This window comes from Mauremys reevesii, linkage group 26 (assembly GCF_016161935.1).
Source record: "Mauremys reevesii isolate NIE-2019 linkage group 26, ASM1616193v1, whole genome shotgun sequence".
Taxonomy (NCBI): Eukaryota; Metazoa; Chordata; order Testudines; family Geoemydidae; genus Mauremys; species Mauremys reevesii.
In genome coordinates this window covers 9,342,780-9,362,157 of record NC_052648.1, presented here as the reverse complement: position 1 = coordinate 9,362,157, position 19,378 = coordinate 9,342,780, and the positions used below count along the sequence as shown (strand labels likewise).

Below are 19,378 nucleotides of genomic sequence, written 5' to 3'. Positions count from 1 at the left end.
CCAGAGCCGCGGGAAGACGGGACCCGCCGCAGTCATGCCTGCGGCAGGTCTGCTCGTCCCGGGCTCCGGTGGACCTGCCGCAGGCATGCCGGCGGGAGCTCAACCGGAGCCAAATGCCGCCCCCCCGGGAAACGGCCGCCCCAAGCGCCTGCTTGGCGCGCTGGTGTCTAGAGCCGCCCCTGGTGACAATGGGTGTAGTGGGGGGGAGCTTAGAGCCATTAAATCAGACTGTCCACCCTGCAGATGATGGAAACCACTTCAAGCCAGGGGCTGCACCAGCCCCCCCAGTGCCAGCACCTGTGGGGCGATGGGAGCCGCGGGTGGGAGCACAGGGATCCCCCGGGGGAGCAACAGCCCCCCCAGTGCCAGCACCTGTGGGGTGATGGGAACCGCGGGTGGGCGCACAGAGCCCGCCCCCGGAGAGTGACTCCCTCTGCCCCAGGCCCCACGAGAGCGGCCGCCCTCCCGCCTAGCGCCCCGACAACGAGCCCAGCCCCCTCAGCTCCACGCTGCCGCACGCCCGCCCGCCGCCTCCTGCTGCCTGACCCCGGCAATGCGCCGGCTGGCCACGCCCCCACCCGCCTCCTATTGGCCGCAGCGCCGGCCAGTCAGCGGGCGGCAGAGGGGGGCTGGCGATTCCCGACGGAAGCGCCGCCTCCTGGAGGCGAGCTGAGCTCCCATTGGCGGCGGAGGCTGCCCGTCCGGGCGCGTCTGTTTCCGGTTCCGTGGGGCGGGCTGGAGGGGGGGGGATTCTGCCTGTGAGTGACACACAATGAGGCGAGGGGCCGCGGCGGGGCCGTGAGGGGCCGGGACCGAGCGGGGGGAAGCAGCGGGCCCAGCCATGGACAATCAGGTGAGGAGGAGGAAGTCCGGCGTCCCAGACACGGGGAGAGTGAAGGGGCGAGAGGCCCCTCGCCCCCTCAGCGGCATGGGGGGAGGGGCAGCAGCCGGGCTGTGGAACCCCTCCCCTCAGAGTCATAATTGGGGGGGAGGGGCAGGAGCGGGGCTATTGCCCCCCTCCCCTCAGAGTCATAATTGGGGGGGGAGGGGCAGGAGCGGGGCTATTGCCCCCCTCCCCTCAGAGTCATAATTGGGGGGGGAGGGGCAGGAGCGGGGCTGTGCCCCCTCCCCTCAGAGTCATAATTGGGGGGGGAGGGGCAGGAGCGGGGCTATTGCCCCCCTCCCCTCAGAGTCATAATTGGGGGGGAGGGGCAGGAGCGGGGCTGTTGCCCCCCCTCCCCTCAGAGTCATAAGTGGGGGGGGAGGGGCAGGAGCGGGGCTGTTGCCCCCCCTCCCCTCAGAGTCATAAGTGGGGGGGGAGGGGCAGGAGCGGGGCTGTTGCCCCCCCTCCCCTCAGAGTCATAAGTGGGGGGGAGGGGCAGGAGCGGGGCTGTTGCCCCCCCTCCCCTCAGAGTCATAATTGGGGGGGAGGGGCAGGAGCGGGGCTGTTGCCCCCCCTCCCCTCAGAGTCATAATTGGGGGGGAGGGGCAGGAGCGGGGCTGTTGCCCCCCCTCCCCTCAGAGTCATAATTGGGGGGTAGGGGCAGGAGCGGGCTATTGCCCCTCCCCTCAGAGTCATAAGTGGGGGGGGAGGGGCAGGAGCGGGGCTGTTGCCCCTCCTCCCCTCAGAGTCATAAGTGGGGGGGAGGGGCAGGAGCGGGGCTGTTGCCCCCTCCCCTCAGAGTCATAATTGGGGGGGCGGGGCAGGAGCGGGGCTGTTGCCCCCCCCAGAGTCATAATTGGGGGTAGGGGCAGGAGCGGGCTGTTGCCCCCTCCCTCCGAGTCATAATTGGGGGGGAGGGGCAGGAGCGGGGCTGTTGCCCCCCCTCCCCTCAGAGTCATAATTGGGGGGGAGGGGCAGGAGCGGGGCTGTTGCCTCCCCCATCCCGTCAGAGTTGTATTTAGGGGGAGGGGCAGCAGCAGCGTTGTTGCCCCCCCCTTCAGAATCATAAAGTGGGGAGGGGCAGCAGTGGGGTTCTTACCCCTCTCATCCAGTGCTTAATTGTTCTAGGGCTTGCTAGGGCTAAACCCTGGCACTTTTCGGCTTGGCAGTTCAAAGCCCCGGCACCTCTGGGCTTGCTGCATCAGTTATGAATGTAAAAATATGGCTTGAGGCCTGGCACCTCTTTCATTACAAATTAAGCTCTGGTTGCCCCCTCAGAGGCATAAAGAGAAGGGCGGCAGCAGGGCTGTTCTGCCCCCGACCGGTTCCCTCAGAGCCATAATGGGAGGGAGGCGCAGTGGCAGTAGGGCTGTTGCCTGCTCCAGAGGAGTAATGGGATGAGTGGTAGCAGGGCTATTGCTACCCGCTTCTCCTACCCAGTGGCATAATGCGAGGGCAGGAGCGACAGCAGTGTTCTTGTGCCCCCCCCCCCCAGTGGCATAATGGGAGTGAGGAGCAGGAGCCCTCCCATCCCCTCAGAGTTATAATGGGTGGGGGGGCAGCAGTGGGACTGTTTACCTCCTGCCTCCACAGAAGCATAAGGGGGAGCATGCACAGGGGCTGTTCCTCCCCCCTTCAAAGGCATAAGGGGACAAAAAAGGCCAGCTGGGTTATTGTCTCCTCCCATCCCTTCAGAGGCGTAGTGGGTGGGGCAGGGGCAACAGTGGGGGGCTATTGCCTTCCCCTGCTCTCTCAGGCATAATTGGGGAAAGGGGAAGCAGTGGGGCTTTTGCCCCTCTGCCCCCTCAGAGACATGGGGGGGATGATACAGTTGGCTGTAGCCAGCTCACAACCTACCCAGACATGGGAAGGGGGGTATGATGGATAGCAGCAGGCCTGTTGCTCCCTCACTCAGACATGAGGAAAGAAGGACAATATCAGTAGCAGGGCTCTGTATACTGCCCCCTCCCAGGATGAATGAGCAGAGCGACTGCATTGCCTTCTCTAGGCATTAGTTTGGAGGAGGATCAGTGTCAGCATTAAGGTTATTGTCCTGCGACTCTCCTTCACTCAGGCCTGCTTGAGGGGAAGTCATGTCAGCAGTAGTGGTATTGCCCCTTGTCAGACATTTGTGGGGGGAGAGGGAGAAGAGATAGTGTTATCAACATGGCTATTGCTGGCCCTGGACATGGGGGGAGGCCCTGCATTCTCAGAACAAGTATTATACCCTGCTTGGCCAAATGGGAGATCAGGGCTAGAAGTTTATTTCAAGTCATCTTTTTTATTTCAGATCATCATTTTTCCCTAGTCTTTTTCTGTGTGTCCGTGTATGTCTTTTGCCTGGAGTGTAACATATCCGCACAAATACAGGCTTATGAAGTCATACGGGAGGCTCAGTTAGTGCTTGATTGATAATCCATACGGAAGCGAGAATAGGTAGAGTTGATGACTTGAAAACAATTGGTACATAAAAAGAAAACTAGAGGGGAGGGTTGAAGACTTTCAGTAAAATATTGTAGCATATATTCATCCCCCCCATCACCAGTTGAACAGGGCTTTTTGTTCCTTGGGGGCATGAGAGGAATCTCTTCCTCCATTATTTCAAATGGGGCAAATTCAAATATTTTAGGAAGGGAGGTTTTATTTGGATTTCCTTTCAGCTATTAACTGGACCTGAAGAGAATGTTGAGAATAATTCTCGCTCGAAGCTGTTCTTTTCTATATTTAATTTTCCCCTCATCCATGTAGTTTTAGCTGAGAACTGCATGGGACTTCTTCCTCACTGAAACTGAGGAACCTCCATAGGGTTGATAGCCATTTATACTTCATTCAACACACTACTTTTCAGAGAAGTAGCAAAATTTAAGGTGTAGTTGAAGCTACAGAATAAAATGAATCTGCTGAAAGGAATTCCTGTTTGAACATCACGGGAAATATCCCAGATAAACTTGCTTTCAAGAGGTTTCCCCCATGGACGTCAGAATTTAGGTAGACTATCTACACAACGGTGCATCACCATGTACTAGGTTCCTGTGTGTTGATTAAAACTCAGTTTGCCATTTTCCTTGGACCTTCATGATTTTTAAGCCTAAAGAAAGGGAAGCATTTGTTAGGAAACAGAAATATCAGACAACAGAGCACCTTTATCTTTAATACTGAGGTGCAGCCCATGGAAATAACAGGTCCCAACGTGCAGAAGAAGAAAATGACCGAGTAAGATAACTTTAAGAGGAAGGCGACTGGAGAGACAGACATTGGTAGAATGGATTAAGCAGCTAATTAGAAGAGCTGGTTCCTGGGTTTTATGGTTGTTGCATGAACTGCTGATCTCTGAAAGTATTTGATGGTGCAGATGATAGCTTGGAAGAAAAATTTAAAAATCTTTTTGCCTTAGAGAAACAATTTTGAAGGTTGCTTTTGTGGTTGAGCTACTAGACTGGGACTCAGGAGATCAGAGTTAAATTCCTGGCTCTGCTATAGATTTCCTGTGTGATCTTCAGCAAGTAGCTTAGGCCAAGATTTCAGAAAACACTCTGATTTTTGGCTGCTCTAATTAAGACTCCTTAAAGGGTCTAGATCAGGGGTGGTGAAGCTTACTGACCCACTGAGCTGCATATGACAATATTCAGAAGTTCGAGAGCTGGGGCGCAGAAGCTCTAGCCCCACCACTCCACTGCAAGGAAGAGGTCCCGAGGTGCCCCTCCCCACAAGTCTGGTAGGTGGAGAATGGGCGGGAGCATGGGGGCTCTGCGAGCCGCACTTTAACGATAAAAATGCTGCATGTGGATCGCGAGCCATAGTTTGGCCACCCTGGTCTAGATTATCAGCAATTTCTGATAAAACGCCTTCAGAAAACCAAGCCCCTTCAAAATGTGTCAAGTTTGAACACTCTAAATCACTATTGTCATACTCTGAGATCACCATTTCACATATGGAGAAAATACCCTGATCTCATTTGGGGCCCCTGCATGCAGCTGTAATACAAATAATAACGTTCTCCTTAAAAATGCCCATCTGAGACTTGACTAGGTTACACACACAATTTATAAGTGAAATCAAATCCCTTATTCCTCCTAAATCTTAGTTGAGTGGGGATCAGAACCAAGCACTGCCAACCTTCATGTGGGTTTGAACTTCTTGGTTAATCTTACACTAAATTTAATAAAATGATCAGATGGTCTTGGCAATTACATTAGTTTGTATAGGGCGCATACTTCAAACTAGAGTAGTAAGTACATGGCACATATTCTCCGGTGATTCTCTGGCTCTTCAAATCTTTCATGAACCCTTTTGGTGTGCTTTAGTTTTTGTGTAATTAACACTTACCTTCCCTCTCCTTCATCAACCTACCTCCTTCCACTGTCTCCGAGATATAACTGGTCTGCAGTAATCTACGCATCTTAATTTAATTTCAGCTGTTTTTTTTCTCTCTGTAGTGGTCTTTTTTCCTACTTGCATAGGGCACTATACCCATTTTTTTTCTAGTGTTATCTGTTTAATATTTAGAGTAGACTTCAGAAACTTTAATGGGGACTAGGTCCCCATAGTGCTGAGTGTTTTAAAAATACATGCAAAAACACAGTCCCTGCCCTTAAAGAGTCTTGTGATCCTTTCTTTGAAAGAGGTTACATAAGTTATTTGGTAAATACACAGAACATTATGGTTACATTTTTTAGTAAATTACACGATTCTTCTGCTAGCAAACACACAATAGTGTATTGACTGCATAAGTCCATGTACGTGTAGGACATGTAAATCAACTAATGTATGAAACTTATAATGCTACTAAAGTCTAGTTCCTATGAAAATACATGATACTTGTGTCCTGGAACTTTACTAACTCAAGTGCTGTCAAAAAGCATTACTGTAAAAAAATGTTGTGGGCTTTTATAATATTCTAACCCAGTGGGCAAATGCCTAATATTCTTTTCAAGATTATTTTACTAACTGCAAATGCTGTAAACTATTGGGATCTGAGAGTCCAGTTGTTCTGCCTCTGTCTTCCTGAAAGAATCACCATGATCTTCTGTGGCAACTTAGTTTCATTGTGATACACTTAATTTTCCTCTTGTCCTTCTGATAATTAGTACCTTCTGTCTGTAGATCTCAAAGCTCTGTAATACGATGGCATCTGGCCTGTATTGACCAGTGTCCCACATCTCTCTCCCTTTCTAGTGCACGGTGCAAGTGAAGCTGGAGCTGGGGCACCGAGCCCAACTCCGGAAAAAGCCCACCACTGAAGGGTTTACTCATGACTGGATGGTATTTGTCCGTGGCCCAGAACAATGCGACATCCAGCACTTTGTGGAGAAGGTGGTCTTTCGGCTACATGAGAGCTTCCCTAAACCCAAACGTGGTGAGTGTGCATGTTAACCATCATACAGTCTCCTTTCTCTGGGGAATAGTCATGCAGTCTGGATCTGGCATTGCACTGTTGTTTCTGTGGAACATTAAGGAGAAACAAAACACACATTGCATACACTTGAGTCTTGAGCTTTGCCACTTTTGTTTGAGGAAGATTAGAGAGAATGTGACCTTTCCTCTAATGAAAGGGTCAAAGGTGAAATGCTTCCTCCCTCTTTTTTTGTGACTGAAGCATTAGTATATGTGTGTTTTCAGAGCCCTTAATGCCAAGAGAATGGGGACAAATGACTATCATGTTACATGGTGGGAAGTGCCACTGGTGGTTATGCAGCTGTCTTAAGGGTATATACTTTTCATGGTTATTTGTGAGACTCTCATCCTATGAAAAACAACTTGAAAGGTTATTGTTCTGTCTTAAACCTGTGCAGGTAATACATATAATGATTATGTCTGTCACAAGTTGGTGGCAATAAAATTGATGTATGGTAGGAAACTGGATTACTAAACTAGAAACAAATTTATAGAAAGACTTGAATAAAAGTTGCAGTTTGCTGTGCTGGGATCCTTGTCAGCCAGCATAATTACCTTATAACAAACATCTTTATGATGACTATACATCTTTCTTAACCAGATTACTGTGTCACACAGCACAAAAAATGGTAGTTTGTTTTCCCCTTCTTGATTCACAGTTACCTTAAGGTTCACCGTCATGCCAACGTGCTTTTCACCAAAGAGGGGTTGGAATAGAGGGATTTTGCAGTCCATCTATGCTATTCCTAGCAGGGCTCTGGAGCTGTGCTCCGGCTCCGCTCCAGCTCCAGGAAAAAACCTGCAGCTCCACTGCTCCGGAGCTGCTCTGCGCTCCAGCTCCGGGCTCCGCTCCGAAGCCCTGATTCCTAGATTGGCCTGAAGGGTTGTTGCAAATGACTCTTTCCCTAACCTGGAGCACAAGATTGCTGGCAAGGTCTGGACTGCACTGCTAACAGGTTATTTTAACAACTTTAAAATATTGTAGAAACAGTTTAGTAAAATAAAAAAGGCTGCCTGCCAAATAGTCTAAAAATCTGAAATCATTTCACGGTAGGATTTTAATGTGAAACCAGAGTTTAAAATAAAGTCAATTGACCCTTATTTCAAACTGGCTTTTTTATTGTTGGGAATGCAGGGAATTGTTGGGTTACATCTATTGGCACCCTTACTATAGAGCAAGAGTGTGGAAGTGGAAGTGGTGTTAGGTTTGAGGAAATTGCCATTTCCTAATAAAGCTAATAATTTAAAATTCTTTGAGTGATGGTCCCTATATGTATTCCACATGTGAGTGTGGCATGTGCCTGAGTTTGGAAATGTTTGGTAGCAGTGTCCTTTGACCACTACGTGCGTAGTGTTTCCCCTCCTGCTTGGCAGCTGAGGGTAGAATAGGTTGTGTGGGTTGACCTCTCTCCAGTTCCCTCTTACTGCTGCATGGCCTGAGTCGGAACCCCTGTTCCTTTGTGTTCTTAGTTTTTGCAAAAAGAGTTACTTCTGTCCATTTGTTGTAGATAGTTGTATATAGTTGTAGATTGTAGTTTTAGAGTAGATAATTTAGTTAGTGATGGTTTTTCCCCTATTTGGGGGAGTGTCCTCCCCCTCCTAGGACTATGTCCCAGATTCTGGGTTTTAAAAACTGTCTTTCTTGCCCTCGCTCAATCTCTGTGAGTGACAAGCACCAGAGATGCCTTTGTTGCCTTGGCGAGGCTCACGTTGTGGCTTGGTGCTCCGTTTTTAAGTTCTTCCTGCCTCAAACCTGGGAAGCTCAGGAGCTCCACCTCCATAAGTTCCTAATGGAGTAGGCTGTGACACCACATGCACACTCGGATATGGGACCATTGGACCCCCTGTAAGTGAGTGCCCTTACGAGCACCTTGCAAGCCCTAGGTCCAGCGATATTGAAGACAGACAAGCTCCACCATGGGACTGTCTCATGGCACAAGAGCAGATCTTTGCTGCAGAGTGTTCCCACGCGCAGCTTTTCCTACCTGAGTTGAGCCAGGTTGGATGAGATGTCACGCACAAATCTGGCTGGACCAGCACACAGGCTTCTCTGGATGGAGGGTAAAGCTCTGTGCAAACAGGATTCAATGGTGACCCTGGTACCTGTGTGTCCGGAGTGCCCACTGGCATGCGCACCTCCTATCCTGCCATTGTCCCCGTGGCTCCTGGAGAAGCTGGCCCTGCAGATGCCACCAGGGCCCTCTGGTATCTCCACGGGCACAGCAAGGACTCCTGGCTGTGTGGAGCCTCTCTTGTCAGCAGCAGAGCTGATGCTCCTATACCCGCCATTTCCTCTTTCTGGACCCTCGCTTGCCTAAGATGTCCCACTCTAGAAGACTAACCTCTTCTGCTGTTGCCAGACAGACCCCACGCTGCGGCCCTCCTGTCTCAGTGGTTCGCCCACTGTCAGAACTATCCTTGGAGTCAGAGGAGTTTTTGGAGCCAGAACCCTTGTTCTCCCTGAGGTCGCGCTGCACTTCAGACTTATATCCTCACCAGCATACGATGCAGCAGCAAGGGTCTGGTACCATTACCTACCGCATCCGCAGGACCTTTCCCCTTGGCCATACTGGGCACCCTCGCACCCCTACTGCCAACAGCACGCACCCTCCCAGGTTATCCTATCATGCCTCCCCTGCTCCTCCACCAGGACTGTTGATCTCTGAGGAAGAGGCAGATGCTGAGCTGGAACCATCTGCTCCGCCGATCCCAACTGCTGCTTGCTCTTCCCTGGATGAGGTGCTTATTTTCCTCTCGCTTTCTCTGCCAGACAACCACTGGCAATATCGGGATATCAGGGTAGCAGCAGACCTGGGGATTCCCTTGGAGGAGATTCAGAACCAACAGATTCAGCTCCTGGACATTCTCCAACCTCAGGGACCCTCTAGCATGGCACTACCTATTGATGAGGCCATCCTTCAACCAGTGTGGGCAGTGTGGCAGACCCCTGCCTCCTGTGTCCCCACACCGAAGCAGGCAGAGAGGAGGTTTTTGGACCTGCTAAGAGATTTTCTTTTTTCCCATCCACCCCCCAGCTCTCGTCGTCCACACAGCAGCAGAGCATGCATGTCAGCACCCACAGAAGTCGATCCCTCCAGACCAGGCAGCAAACCACATGGACCTGCTGGGGAGAAAAGTGTATTCTTCAGCAGCACTACAATTCTGGATTGTGAACTATCAGGCTCTGCTAGCCTTGTACAATTTTAATAACTACATGAGTCTAGTAGAGTTCCGGGATAAACTGCGACCAGACCAACAGCGGCAGTGTCAGTCGCGGGTAGACAAGGGGTGCCTAGTGACCAAGGTGGGCCTATAGGCAGCTGTGGACGCGGCTGATAAGTCCCCTCACTCTCACAACTGGGGTTGTCATGCAATGACATTAGTGGGTCCAGTCATCAGGCTTGCCCAGGGAGGTCCAAAATACAGTCGAGGACCTCCCCTTTGATGAGAAAAGATTGTTACACGACAAAATGGATGAATCCCTTCACTCATTGAAGGATTCCAGGGCCACGTCACCACCCCTCAGTGTGTATGTATATTCTGGCACCATGATTCAGACAACAGAGGCAGCAGTTCTGTGCTTGCCCCCACACTTCCTACACATCCCACTACTAGTGTCCGCAGGAGGCCCCACATAGGCAGCACCGCTCTCAGAACCTCGCTTCCCCGTCTCTTCCACAACTGCCTCTGCCACAACCACCTCCTCAGCCTTCTCCCACCAGCAGTCAAAAGCTCAGTTTTGACATGCTAATCGACACCTGAGAACCTCCCCTGACGCCACCTGTGGTGCCCCATGTTGTCTTTGGGGATCGTCTTGCTCTGTTTGCCTCCAATTGGGGCAAGATCAACATGGACATATAGGTACTGGAGATCATCCACCATGGATGCTCCATAGAATTTCTCATTCCCTGCCCCGCATCAGCTCACTTCCCTACTCCAGGGAGCCATAGAACATGTCCCACCTCACTACATGGGACAAGGCTTCTACTCACCATACTGCCTCATCCGGAAGAAGGGCAGAGGGTGCTGTCCCATTCTTGATCTTCGGGTGCCGAACACTTTTATCAGAAAGTCCAAATTCCGTATCGTGACGCTGGCATTGATTATCCCATCTCTTCCCCTGTGGCTCTCAACATGAAGGATGCCTAATTCCATGTGGCTGTTCACCCAGCACACTGCAGATTTCTCTGTTTTGGGGTAGGACACAACCACTACCAATTCCGGGTCGTTTCGGCATAGTGATGGCTCTGTGAGTCTTCACAAAGTTCTTCCCTGTGGCAGCAGCACAAATGCACCACCGTGGCTGTTTGGTATGCCCCTACCTAAACGACTGGCTCCTTGTCATGCTATGCTGATGGGAACTCACCTCTGCCATCCTTGCCCTTTGTGCTCTCCTGGAGTCTCTAGATATTTGTGTCAATGAGGAAAAGTCATTGTTGATACTTACACAGACAATCCACTTTATTGGAGCATGGCTCAACTCCATCACGGCCTTTCTTCCAGCGGACTGATTCACAACACTGACGACCATTATCGTGGGCCTGCACTGCAGGCCACGCACCACAGTCTGATGGTGTCTCTCTCTCCGTGGATATGTGGCAGCCTGCACCTATGTGACACCACACGTGTCTGCACGTGTGTTGCCTCCAGATGTGGCTCCTCTCCATCTATGGACCATATTGTTCCCCAGATTGTGCTGACCTCTCTCACATGGTGGACTGATCCTTCCAAGGTCACTGTCGGCACCCCCTTCATCCCTCCCACCCCACAGGCCACCATCACAACAGATGCCTCTCTTGTGGGTTGGGGAGCCCATTTAAACCATCATGCAGCCCAGGGAATGTGGATACTACAGGAAGCCAGGATGCATATAAACATACTAGAACTGTGGGCGGTCTGTTCTGCATGCCAGGCATTTCTTCCTCATCTGGTCCCACCACATTCAGTTGCTCTCTGACAACAGTTCAGCAGTTGTGTACATCAACAAGTAGGGCAGTGCCAAGGCTCCCTCCCTCTGCTCCAACTCCGTCTACCTTTGGAACTGGTGTATCAAGCACCATATGAGGCTCCAAGCCATGTACATCCCAGGCATCCAGAATTCACTAGGCCAAATGCTCAGCAGGATTCTCCACCTCAACCACAAGTGGGAGTTGCACGACGCCACACTCTGGTACCTCATCAACAAATGGAGCACCCTTCAGTGGGACCTCTTTGCCACTTAGGAGAACCAAAAGCTCCCCTTTATTGTTCTAGGGGAGTAATAGGAGAGGATTCGCAGGGTGACACTATCCTCCTCCCCTGGACAGGTGACCCCTGCTGTGCCTTCCCCCCAGTCCCCATCTCCCACAAGTGGTACGCGAGAACCCTCAGGACCGGATTACAATGGTACTCGTAGCCCTGTCAATTCTGATGCATGGACCTCCTCATACTCTCCCCCCCCACATACCACTCTGCCTCCGAGCACTCCTGGATCTCCTCACACAAGATTGGGGCCGGATCTGGCACCCCAATCTGGACCCTCTTCACCTCACGGGCTGGTGTTTGGATGAGGCTCGAGGGCAGCTAGGGCATGATCCAGCCCAGTGTGACACATTTTTAACCAGAGCAGGAGAGCATCCACCAGGGCCTGCTACTGAGCTGAATGGAAATGCTTCACATCATGGGCATACCAACGCTGAGTGCAATATCTATACCTATTGTCCTCGACTACCTTCTCAATCTCAAAACGTTGGCAGTGCTCAGTGCCTTTCTTCCTCCCATGGGTGGCACCGCTTTGTTTACACACCCAACCACCATCTGTTTCATGAAGGGTTTACTTAATACCTTCCCGTCAGTAGTCAAACCCACACTCACATGGGACCTTAACCTTGTTCTCTCCATACTAATGAAGCAACCCTCTTAGCTGCTGGCAACGTGCTCCCTCTTCCACCTCTCCCAGAAGGTGATATTCTTGGTAGCCATTACCTCAGCTAGATGGGACGGTGAACTGGTGGCTAGGATGGCAGACCCCCCTTACATTGTATTCCACAAGGACAAAGTGTCCTTACGACTACACCCAAAATTCCTCCCAAAAGTAGTGTCAGAGTTCCACCTACATTGGTGCATCCTCCTACCTGTTTTCTTCCCCAAACCACACGCCTCCTACGTAGACAGGCTCCTGCATTCACTTGATATCTGCTATGCACTGGCATTCTGCCTCCACAGGACTTGCTCCTTTTGCACATTGCCAAAATTATTTGTGGCCATTGTGGCCGATCCAAGGGCCAAGTGCTCTCCTCCCAGTGAATCTCCAAAGGGGTCTCAGGATGCATCCACGCATGCTACACACAATCCAGTGTACCCCCGGCCTGATGGAGTCACAGCACACTCTACACGAGCACAAGGAGACCCTGTGGAAAACTCCTGCCACCATTTTGGCAACTTGTAAATGGGCGATAACATACTATCCTCCTGCCCTCGAGACTCCAGAATTTTTGTTTTCCCATCCCCTCCTAATTCCCTGTTGCTGAATGCCATAAATGAGTAAGGTAGACAGCATTACTCTAGGTCTGCTCCTTATGACAAGGACCCGAAAAGGTCCTTTTTTGAACAGAAGGCCTACTCATCTGCAACCCTCCAGTTTTGAATCGCAAACTATCAGGTGATCATGGCCAGGTATGACTACGTGAATTGCAACAAGTTTGCATCCTTTATTGAGCATCTTCCAGAGGAGCATAGAGAATGCTTCTAGGCTGTCTTAAGGAGGTTCTGTTATTAGCCAGAACCTCTCTCCAAGCATCTTTGGATGCTGGAGATGCTGCTGCTAGATGCATCTCCACAGCAGTTGTCATGTGCAGGGCATTGTGGCTCCAGTTGCCAGGATTTCTGAAAGAGGTTCAGAATATAGTTGAGGCCCTCCTGTTTGATGGTCAGAAACTCTCTTCAGGAACTATGGATGTGTCCCTGCACACCCTGAAGGACTCCAGGGCCACACTGAGGTCTTTCAGTATACACTGCCCTGCTAAATGTCGTCTTATTTGTAGATCTCAAACTGCCCAGAGATTATACCGAGTACAGTTCTCTGGTTTTTACAGAACCACCAAACACACTAGGAAAAGAGATTCCAGAGGAAAGGAGCTTCCCGCCATCCTTCAGCTACTACCTAGTTATCATTGAAACAGCAATTTTCACAGTTGCTTTGAGAGTTCAACTCTTCCCTCACGTCTAGTTTGCAAGCTACAACCTTTTGCCTACCTCCCCACTTCTGGAGGCTGCCTTTCCTATTTCCAGCAGGCCTGGCAGCAAAGTACAACAGACAAATTGGTCATAGTGGTTATAACATGGTGCTACACCATCTCCTTCATGTTTCTCCTCAGGAACCCCTTTCATGAGACTATATTGAGTCAAGAAGTACGCTTCCGCCTTTGTTTAGAAGCCAGTGAACGGGTCCCATCCCCTCACAGGTGGAAAGGGTTTTAATCAAAGTATTTTCTTGTGCCAAAGAAGGATAGAGGGTGGAGGCTGATGTAGATCTAAGACAACTGAACAAATCCCTTCACTTCCACTCAGATGGCTCTCTCCCTCTTCCAGGAGTTGGATCTCCAGTTAAACGTAAAAGAAATCCAGCTTAGCCCCTGTACAGAGAATACAGCTCATTGGGTGCATATTTGGATTCATTGATAGCCAGGCCTTCCTTCCCACAGACAGATTCATAACTTTGTCGAATCTGGTTGGGACAATTCAAGGAATCCCCCATACTACATTAAGGAACTGTTTGCAACTTCTGGGTCATATGGCAGCTTGCACCTTTGTGATGGAGCATGCAAGATTATACTTTTGCTGTTTTCAGGGCCGGTTTAGGGTTAACTATTCCTCGACCAGAGATGACTTGGACAAACAGGTTACCATTCCCCTCTAGATGAAGAACTCCCTGGGTTGGTTGAAAGATCAATTCAATGTCTGCACAAGCGTCCATTTATCCACCCAGCTCCAACAATAACAGTGACAACAGATGCATCACTGTTATTGTGGGAAGCATACCTCAACACATTCACAACTCAAGGCAGATGGTCATCTGAGGAAACTGGTCTTCATATCAACTTATTAAAGCTCAGGGCAGTCAGAAATGCCTGCCTTCAGTTCCTGTCCCTCATCAAGGGCAAATCAATCAGAATCATGATGGACAAACAAGGAAGAACAAGGTCCATCTCTCTGTGTGCTGAAGTTATGGAACTGGTGTATTAGCCCATCAGATTGCTGTTTACCTTCCTGGAGTTCAGAATGTCACAGCCGATATGCTCAGCAGGTGCTTCTTCCAGGACTATGAATGGGAGTTGGACTCTCACATCCTTCATGGGATATTCCAGAGGTGGGGACTTCCTGTTGCTGGATGTGGAGAATAGGTGTACCTGTGGAAATGCCCCTTATTCTGCTCAAGAGGAGGTCTACATTGCCTTTCTTTTGATAGACCCTTTCTCCTTCCTTGGACAAATGGGGCTTGTTCTACACATTTCCGTTCAATACCACTAATTCTAAGAGTGATGAACAAGATCAGGCAGGAAAAGGCCAGGGTTATCCTTGTTATATTGACCAGACTGAGGCAAGCTTGGTATCCTTATTTGCTTCACCTGTGTGTCCATTCGGCTCTCAAGCTTCTGACTTTCCCTCATTCCTCTCCCAGGATGCGGGTTGTGTGCTTCACCACAGCTTAGGAGGTCTTCTGTCTCCAAGTATGGCTCTACATGGTTCCCAGGATTAGAGTACTCCTATCAAACAGATGGACAAGTATTACTAAATGGTAGAAGGCAGTCAACTTGAATTACTTACCTTCAGAAATGGAAGAGGTTCAACCACTGGTGTCTGCCTCATGCCTTGTGCCAGAATCTTCTCTGCTCTCAGTTGTCCGCTGGACTTATTTAATGAACCCAATTTTCTTTAACTATTAAGGTTCATCTCACCGCAATATCAGGATTTTATTCCCCACTAGAAGGGTTTTCTATTTTTACTCACCCTATGTCATTGAGATTTATTAAGGGTCTGGGGAACCTTTACCCCAAGGTTAAGAATCCTACTCCAACATGGGATCTCAACCTTGTACACAGATATGGGGGCCGCATAAAGTTTGATCTGCTTCTTACTTCACTTATCTATGAAGATGGCCTTTCTAGTAGCTATATATTTTTTTCAAGAACAAGATGTCCCTATGACTGCACCCAAAGTTCTTACCCTAAGGTGCTGTCAGATGTCCATTTTAACCACTCTATTTATCCACCAATATTTTTTCCTAAACCATATAAATCTCAGTGGGAAACTTCCCTTCCCATAGATGTATGACAGGCATTGATCTTTTATCTGGATAGGACCAAGCAGTTTTGGAAATCACTTAGACTCTTGTCTCTATCGCAAAAAGATCAAAGAGATCCATGATCTCTTCACAGAGACTGTCAAGCTGGATCTCTGGGTGTATTACTGCTTTCTGTGATGCAGCTGGTGTTTTGCCTCCCCAAAGAACTATGGCACACTTTTTATCAAATCACAGGCAGTTTCCATGGTATTACTCAAAAACATTCCAGTATCTGAGATATGCGGAGCTCCTACTTGGGGTTTGGTGCATACCTTTTCTAAATATTATGCCTTAGTCCATGCTGCCAGATCTAGTGAGCCTGTTCTGGTGTACTGTCTTCAGTCTTTTGTACTTAATTCCGAAGCTCGCTTCTCCCTGTGAGGATACTGCTTGGGTGCCAACTGAAGTGGAGAAGCCCTACGGACACTACTTGAAGAAGAAGAAGAAAAGGTTACTCACTTTGTGTAGTAACTGTGGTTCTTTGAGATGTGTGTGTGCTTGTGGGTGGTCCGCTACCTGCCCTCCTTCCCCTGTGCTTCTGACTTCTTATTGGACACTCAGCTAGAGAAGGAAGTGAGTGTGGTTTCCCCTATGCAACCCTATATACCTTCGTAGCTCAGCATGAGGTTGTATAGGGTGCATGCGCAGGCCGAACAAACACTACTAACAGAAAATCTCTGATTTGAGGGCTCAAGAGACCCACTTGCACCTGAAGTGAAGCACCCATAGGGCGCACATCTCGAAGAACCACAGTTACTGCACAAGGTGAATAACCTTTTATTTTTGAGGGTAGCGGACGAGCAGTTTTCCTACCCCTAATTAAGCATATGATCTTATTCTGTATTGTTATAAAGGTCAAAGGTTTGCCCTGCATTGTCAGAGGCTCATTTCTCATCCTTGTAATTGCTCTGATCTTGGATATTGTTACATTATGTCTGAAGCTAATGTTTGTTTTGCTTTTTTCTTAGTGTGCAAGGAGCCTCCTTACAAAGTGGAGGAGTCTGGCTATGCTGGTTTCATTATGCCCATTGAAGTATACTTCAAAAATAAGGTAGAGTCCTATTCGCCTCATTGTTTTGATTGCTTTGAACTGCACCAGACAGTTAAACTGCTTGGCAGTGACCATTTTGTGTGTTTTTTATTGCTCTGATAAACAGAAATTGCTCTGATTGTTGGAAGTTACAGCAAGCTTTCTGCCAGACTTTGAAAGGAAACACTCCTGTCTGGTAGAGAGAATGTTATATAGAAAGGTAATGTAAGGATAGTGTAGCAAGTTGTGGGCTTGTCTAAACATAAGTTGGTATAGTTGTACAGATTCCCAAGTGAGGGTGCAGTTATATTGATATAAAGGTGTGTATACCAGAATAACTTATTTGTCTTGCTATACAGGAGTAAACTTATAAGCACCTTTTTATATTGGTATAATGTCTTCCACACTAAGGATTGTACTGCCTTTTTTTTTTTAAATCACACCCTTAACCTAAAAGCAACAAAGAATCCTGTGGCACCTTATAGACTAACAGACGTTCTGCATCATGAGCTTTCGTGGGTGAATACCCACGTCTTGCATCTGAAGAAGTGGGTATTCACCCACGAAAGCTCATGCTGCAGAACGTCTGTTAGTCTATAAGGTGCCACAGGATTCTTTGTTGCTTTTACAGATCCAGACTAACACGGCTACCCCTCTGATACTTGACACCCTTAACCTAAATAGTTATACCAGTATTAATATGGTGTGTAGACACAAACCTAAGACTTGTGTGTCTTGGACATAGTAATTCACAGTAGATACTATAGATCTGAGTTTATGTTCATCCCAAAAGAAAATGCTAACGACTTTAAATCTTAAGATTCAGCAATAACAATATGAAAGTTAAAATGTGGTACAGTATTAGCTGCATACAATGAAGATACAGTTTAGTCCTGTCTTAAGTCCTATGCCACATGACTTAAAGAAGGTTACAGAGAAGGGATTTGTCAAACCCAACTTTGCACTCGGTGGTTGTATATTCAATTTCACATTAACTCTTTGTTGTGATTGAGTACTGAGCATTCCCTTCTTTTGGTTACTACACAAAAAAATTAGTGTGAATCAGTTGTGTTTATGTATAATATAGCTGACACAAACCCAGAAAAGCTAGGAAATGAAACCATTAAGCCACCTAACAGTACATAACCTCTACTTCCTTACCCATGGGCAGATACCTTACCATTACCACAACTACTGTATACCACACACCAATACCGTAACTCTACCTATCTGCTTTCCAGCACCTCCTTACTGAACACATTAGGCTATCTCCATCCTTGCCTTCTGCACCTCTCTTCACCACACTACCTCCTCCCAACACTATTAGATGTGAATGTTTGGTGTGTTTGTCTGCTTTCCCTTTGTAGCTTGTGGAGCGCTGACCTTTATTACTGAAGCAGTAATGAGCTGGTGAGCAAGTCCAATAAATGTCCCATGTTTTGCCACAGAGGGAGCACCTCTGACATAGCATTGGAAGCTTTTTTTGCCCAAGACTGCCATCGTTCTGAGGCTAGGACATGGGGAAGCCCAAGGCATGTAAAGAAAAGTGGGGATTGCAGTGCCTGGGGCATGAGGATGGGTGATGGAAGCAGCTTTGCCCAGACCCACAACAGTAATGAGATTTTAAATAGACAAAGTTTGAAAAGGAAAAAAAGTCACAATTTTTTTGAAAGCTTTTAGGTGAAAGCCACACCACCTCCTCCCTGCACTCACTTCAGGTTCAGAATTCACCTTTAAATACTCAAACAAAAAATGTGATCCTTTCCCCTTTGGCAGCTGGGAGGGGACTCTCCTAATTCCTGGTGTGGGTCAACAGTCATTCACTTGCTCTTCACTTCTCTCCCCTATCACTGTCTTTTCCTCTCTTCCATTTTCCCCCCATTCTTTTGCCCCACTTGCATTCTCCCTCCATGCTACCTTATAATCACCTGTCTTTCACATGCCCTCAGTCTCCCATCTCCCCACATTCTCTCTCCTGCACCCATACTCGATGGTCCTTCCTGCCCTCCATATTATCTTGCTTTCCCTGTCTTCCTCCCCTATTCACATGCCGTCAGTGTCCCCTCTTTGCCACCTAATGGCATAAAGGGCTGCCACCTTCCCTGAATATAGCTTGGTTTCACCCTTTTGGGGAACAGTGGGTGGTGGTGGTCATAATTGCAAAAGACTACTTAAATCTCTTCCTTCACAGATATTAGGGACATGGTGTCCATCTTAACTGATAAAAGCAGGGGTGCTCTCTTTCCCACTGAGAACAATGGGAGACAGTAGCCATTTTGAGGGTCTTTGCAGAGAAGGAAATGTGAAGAGGGGAGGAGGAGAAGAGAGGAAAATCCCAAAGATCTGAAAGTGGAGGAGAAACAGAAAAGAAGATTAGTAATCCTGCCCCCTCTTCCTTGAGTCCTACAAATCGGTGGATATCTGCTTTATATCCGTGGACCATGTTTGCAGATTGGATGCAAATAAAGATTTTGGCTTGTAGGGAAGCATGCTTTCTCGCTGAGTGATGAAAGTGACGTTAAGGCACTGAACAAACAAATAACTAAATGTTTACTACTTAAAGGCTGTATCCTCCCCGAGATCTCTGTGCAAACCTACTGATATCAGCGGCAGGTCTGCTATACATTGTGGGCACATATAGTCCTGAATTTATATCACAGTTCATGGTTCATAATTAAATATGGAATTTGGCCCTCACTTCCAAATGAGTTTGATGCCCCTGCTTTAGCTTAGTTAGAAGTTTTGGATT

General features: G+C 48.5%; 1 protein-coding gene across 10 annotated transcripts in view; it reads left to right on the top strand.

Moving 5' to 3' along the window:
- Positions 1-752: 752 nt before the first annotated feature.
- The window catches only part of MLLT1 (MLLT1 super elongation complex subunit), a 60,596-nt gene continuing 41,970 nt past the window's right edge, over positions 753-19,378 (top strand). For 8 of the 10 annotated variants that reach the window (XM_039515804.1, XM_039515806.1, XM_039515809.1 and 5 more), the window contains exons 1-3: positions 753-853; positions 6,059-6,239; positions 16,568-16,650. In XM_039515804.1, coding sequence (XP_039371738.1) covers positions 842-853; positions 6,059-6,239; positions 16,568-16,650 — 276 coding nt within the window. In that variant the 5' untranslated portion in view covers positions 753-841. Of the gene's footprint in view, positions 854-2,644; positions 3,872-4,271; positions 4,599-6,058; positions 6,240-16,567; positions 16,651-19,378 lie in introns of those variants that run through there. The other 2 variants (XM_039515811.1, XM_039515810.1) reach the window with 2 other exon arrangements.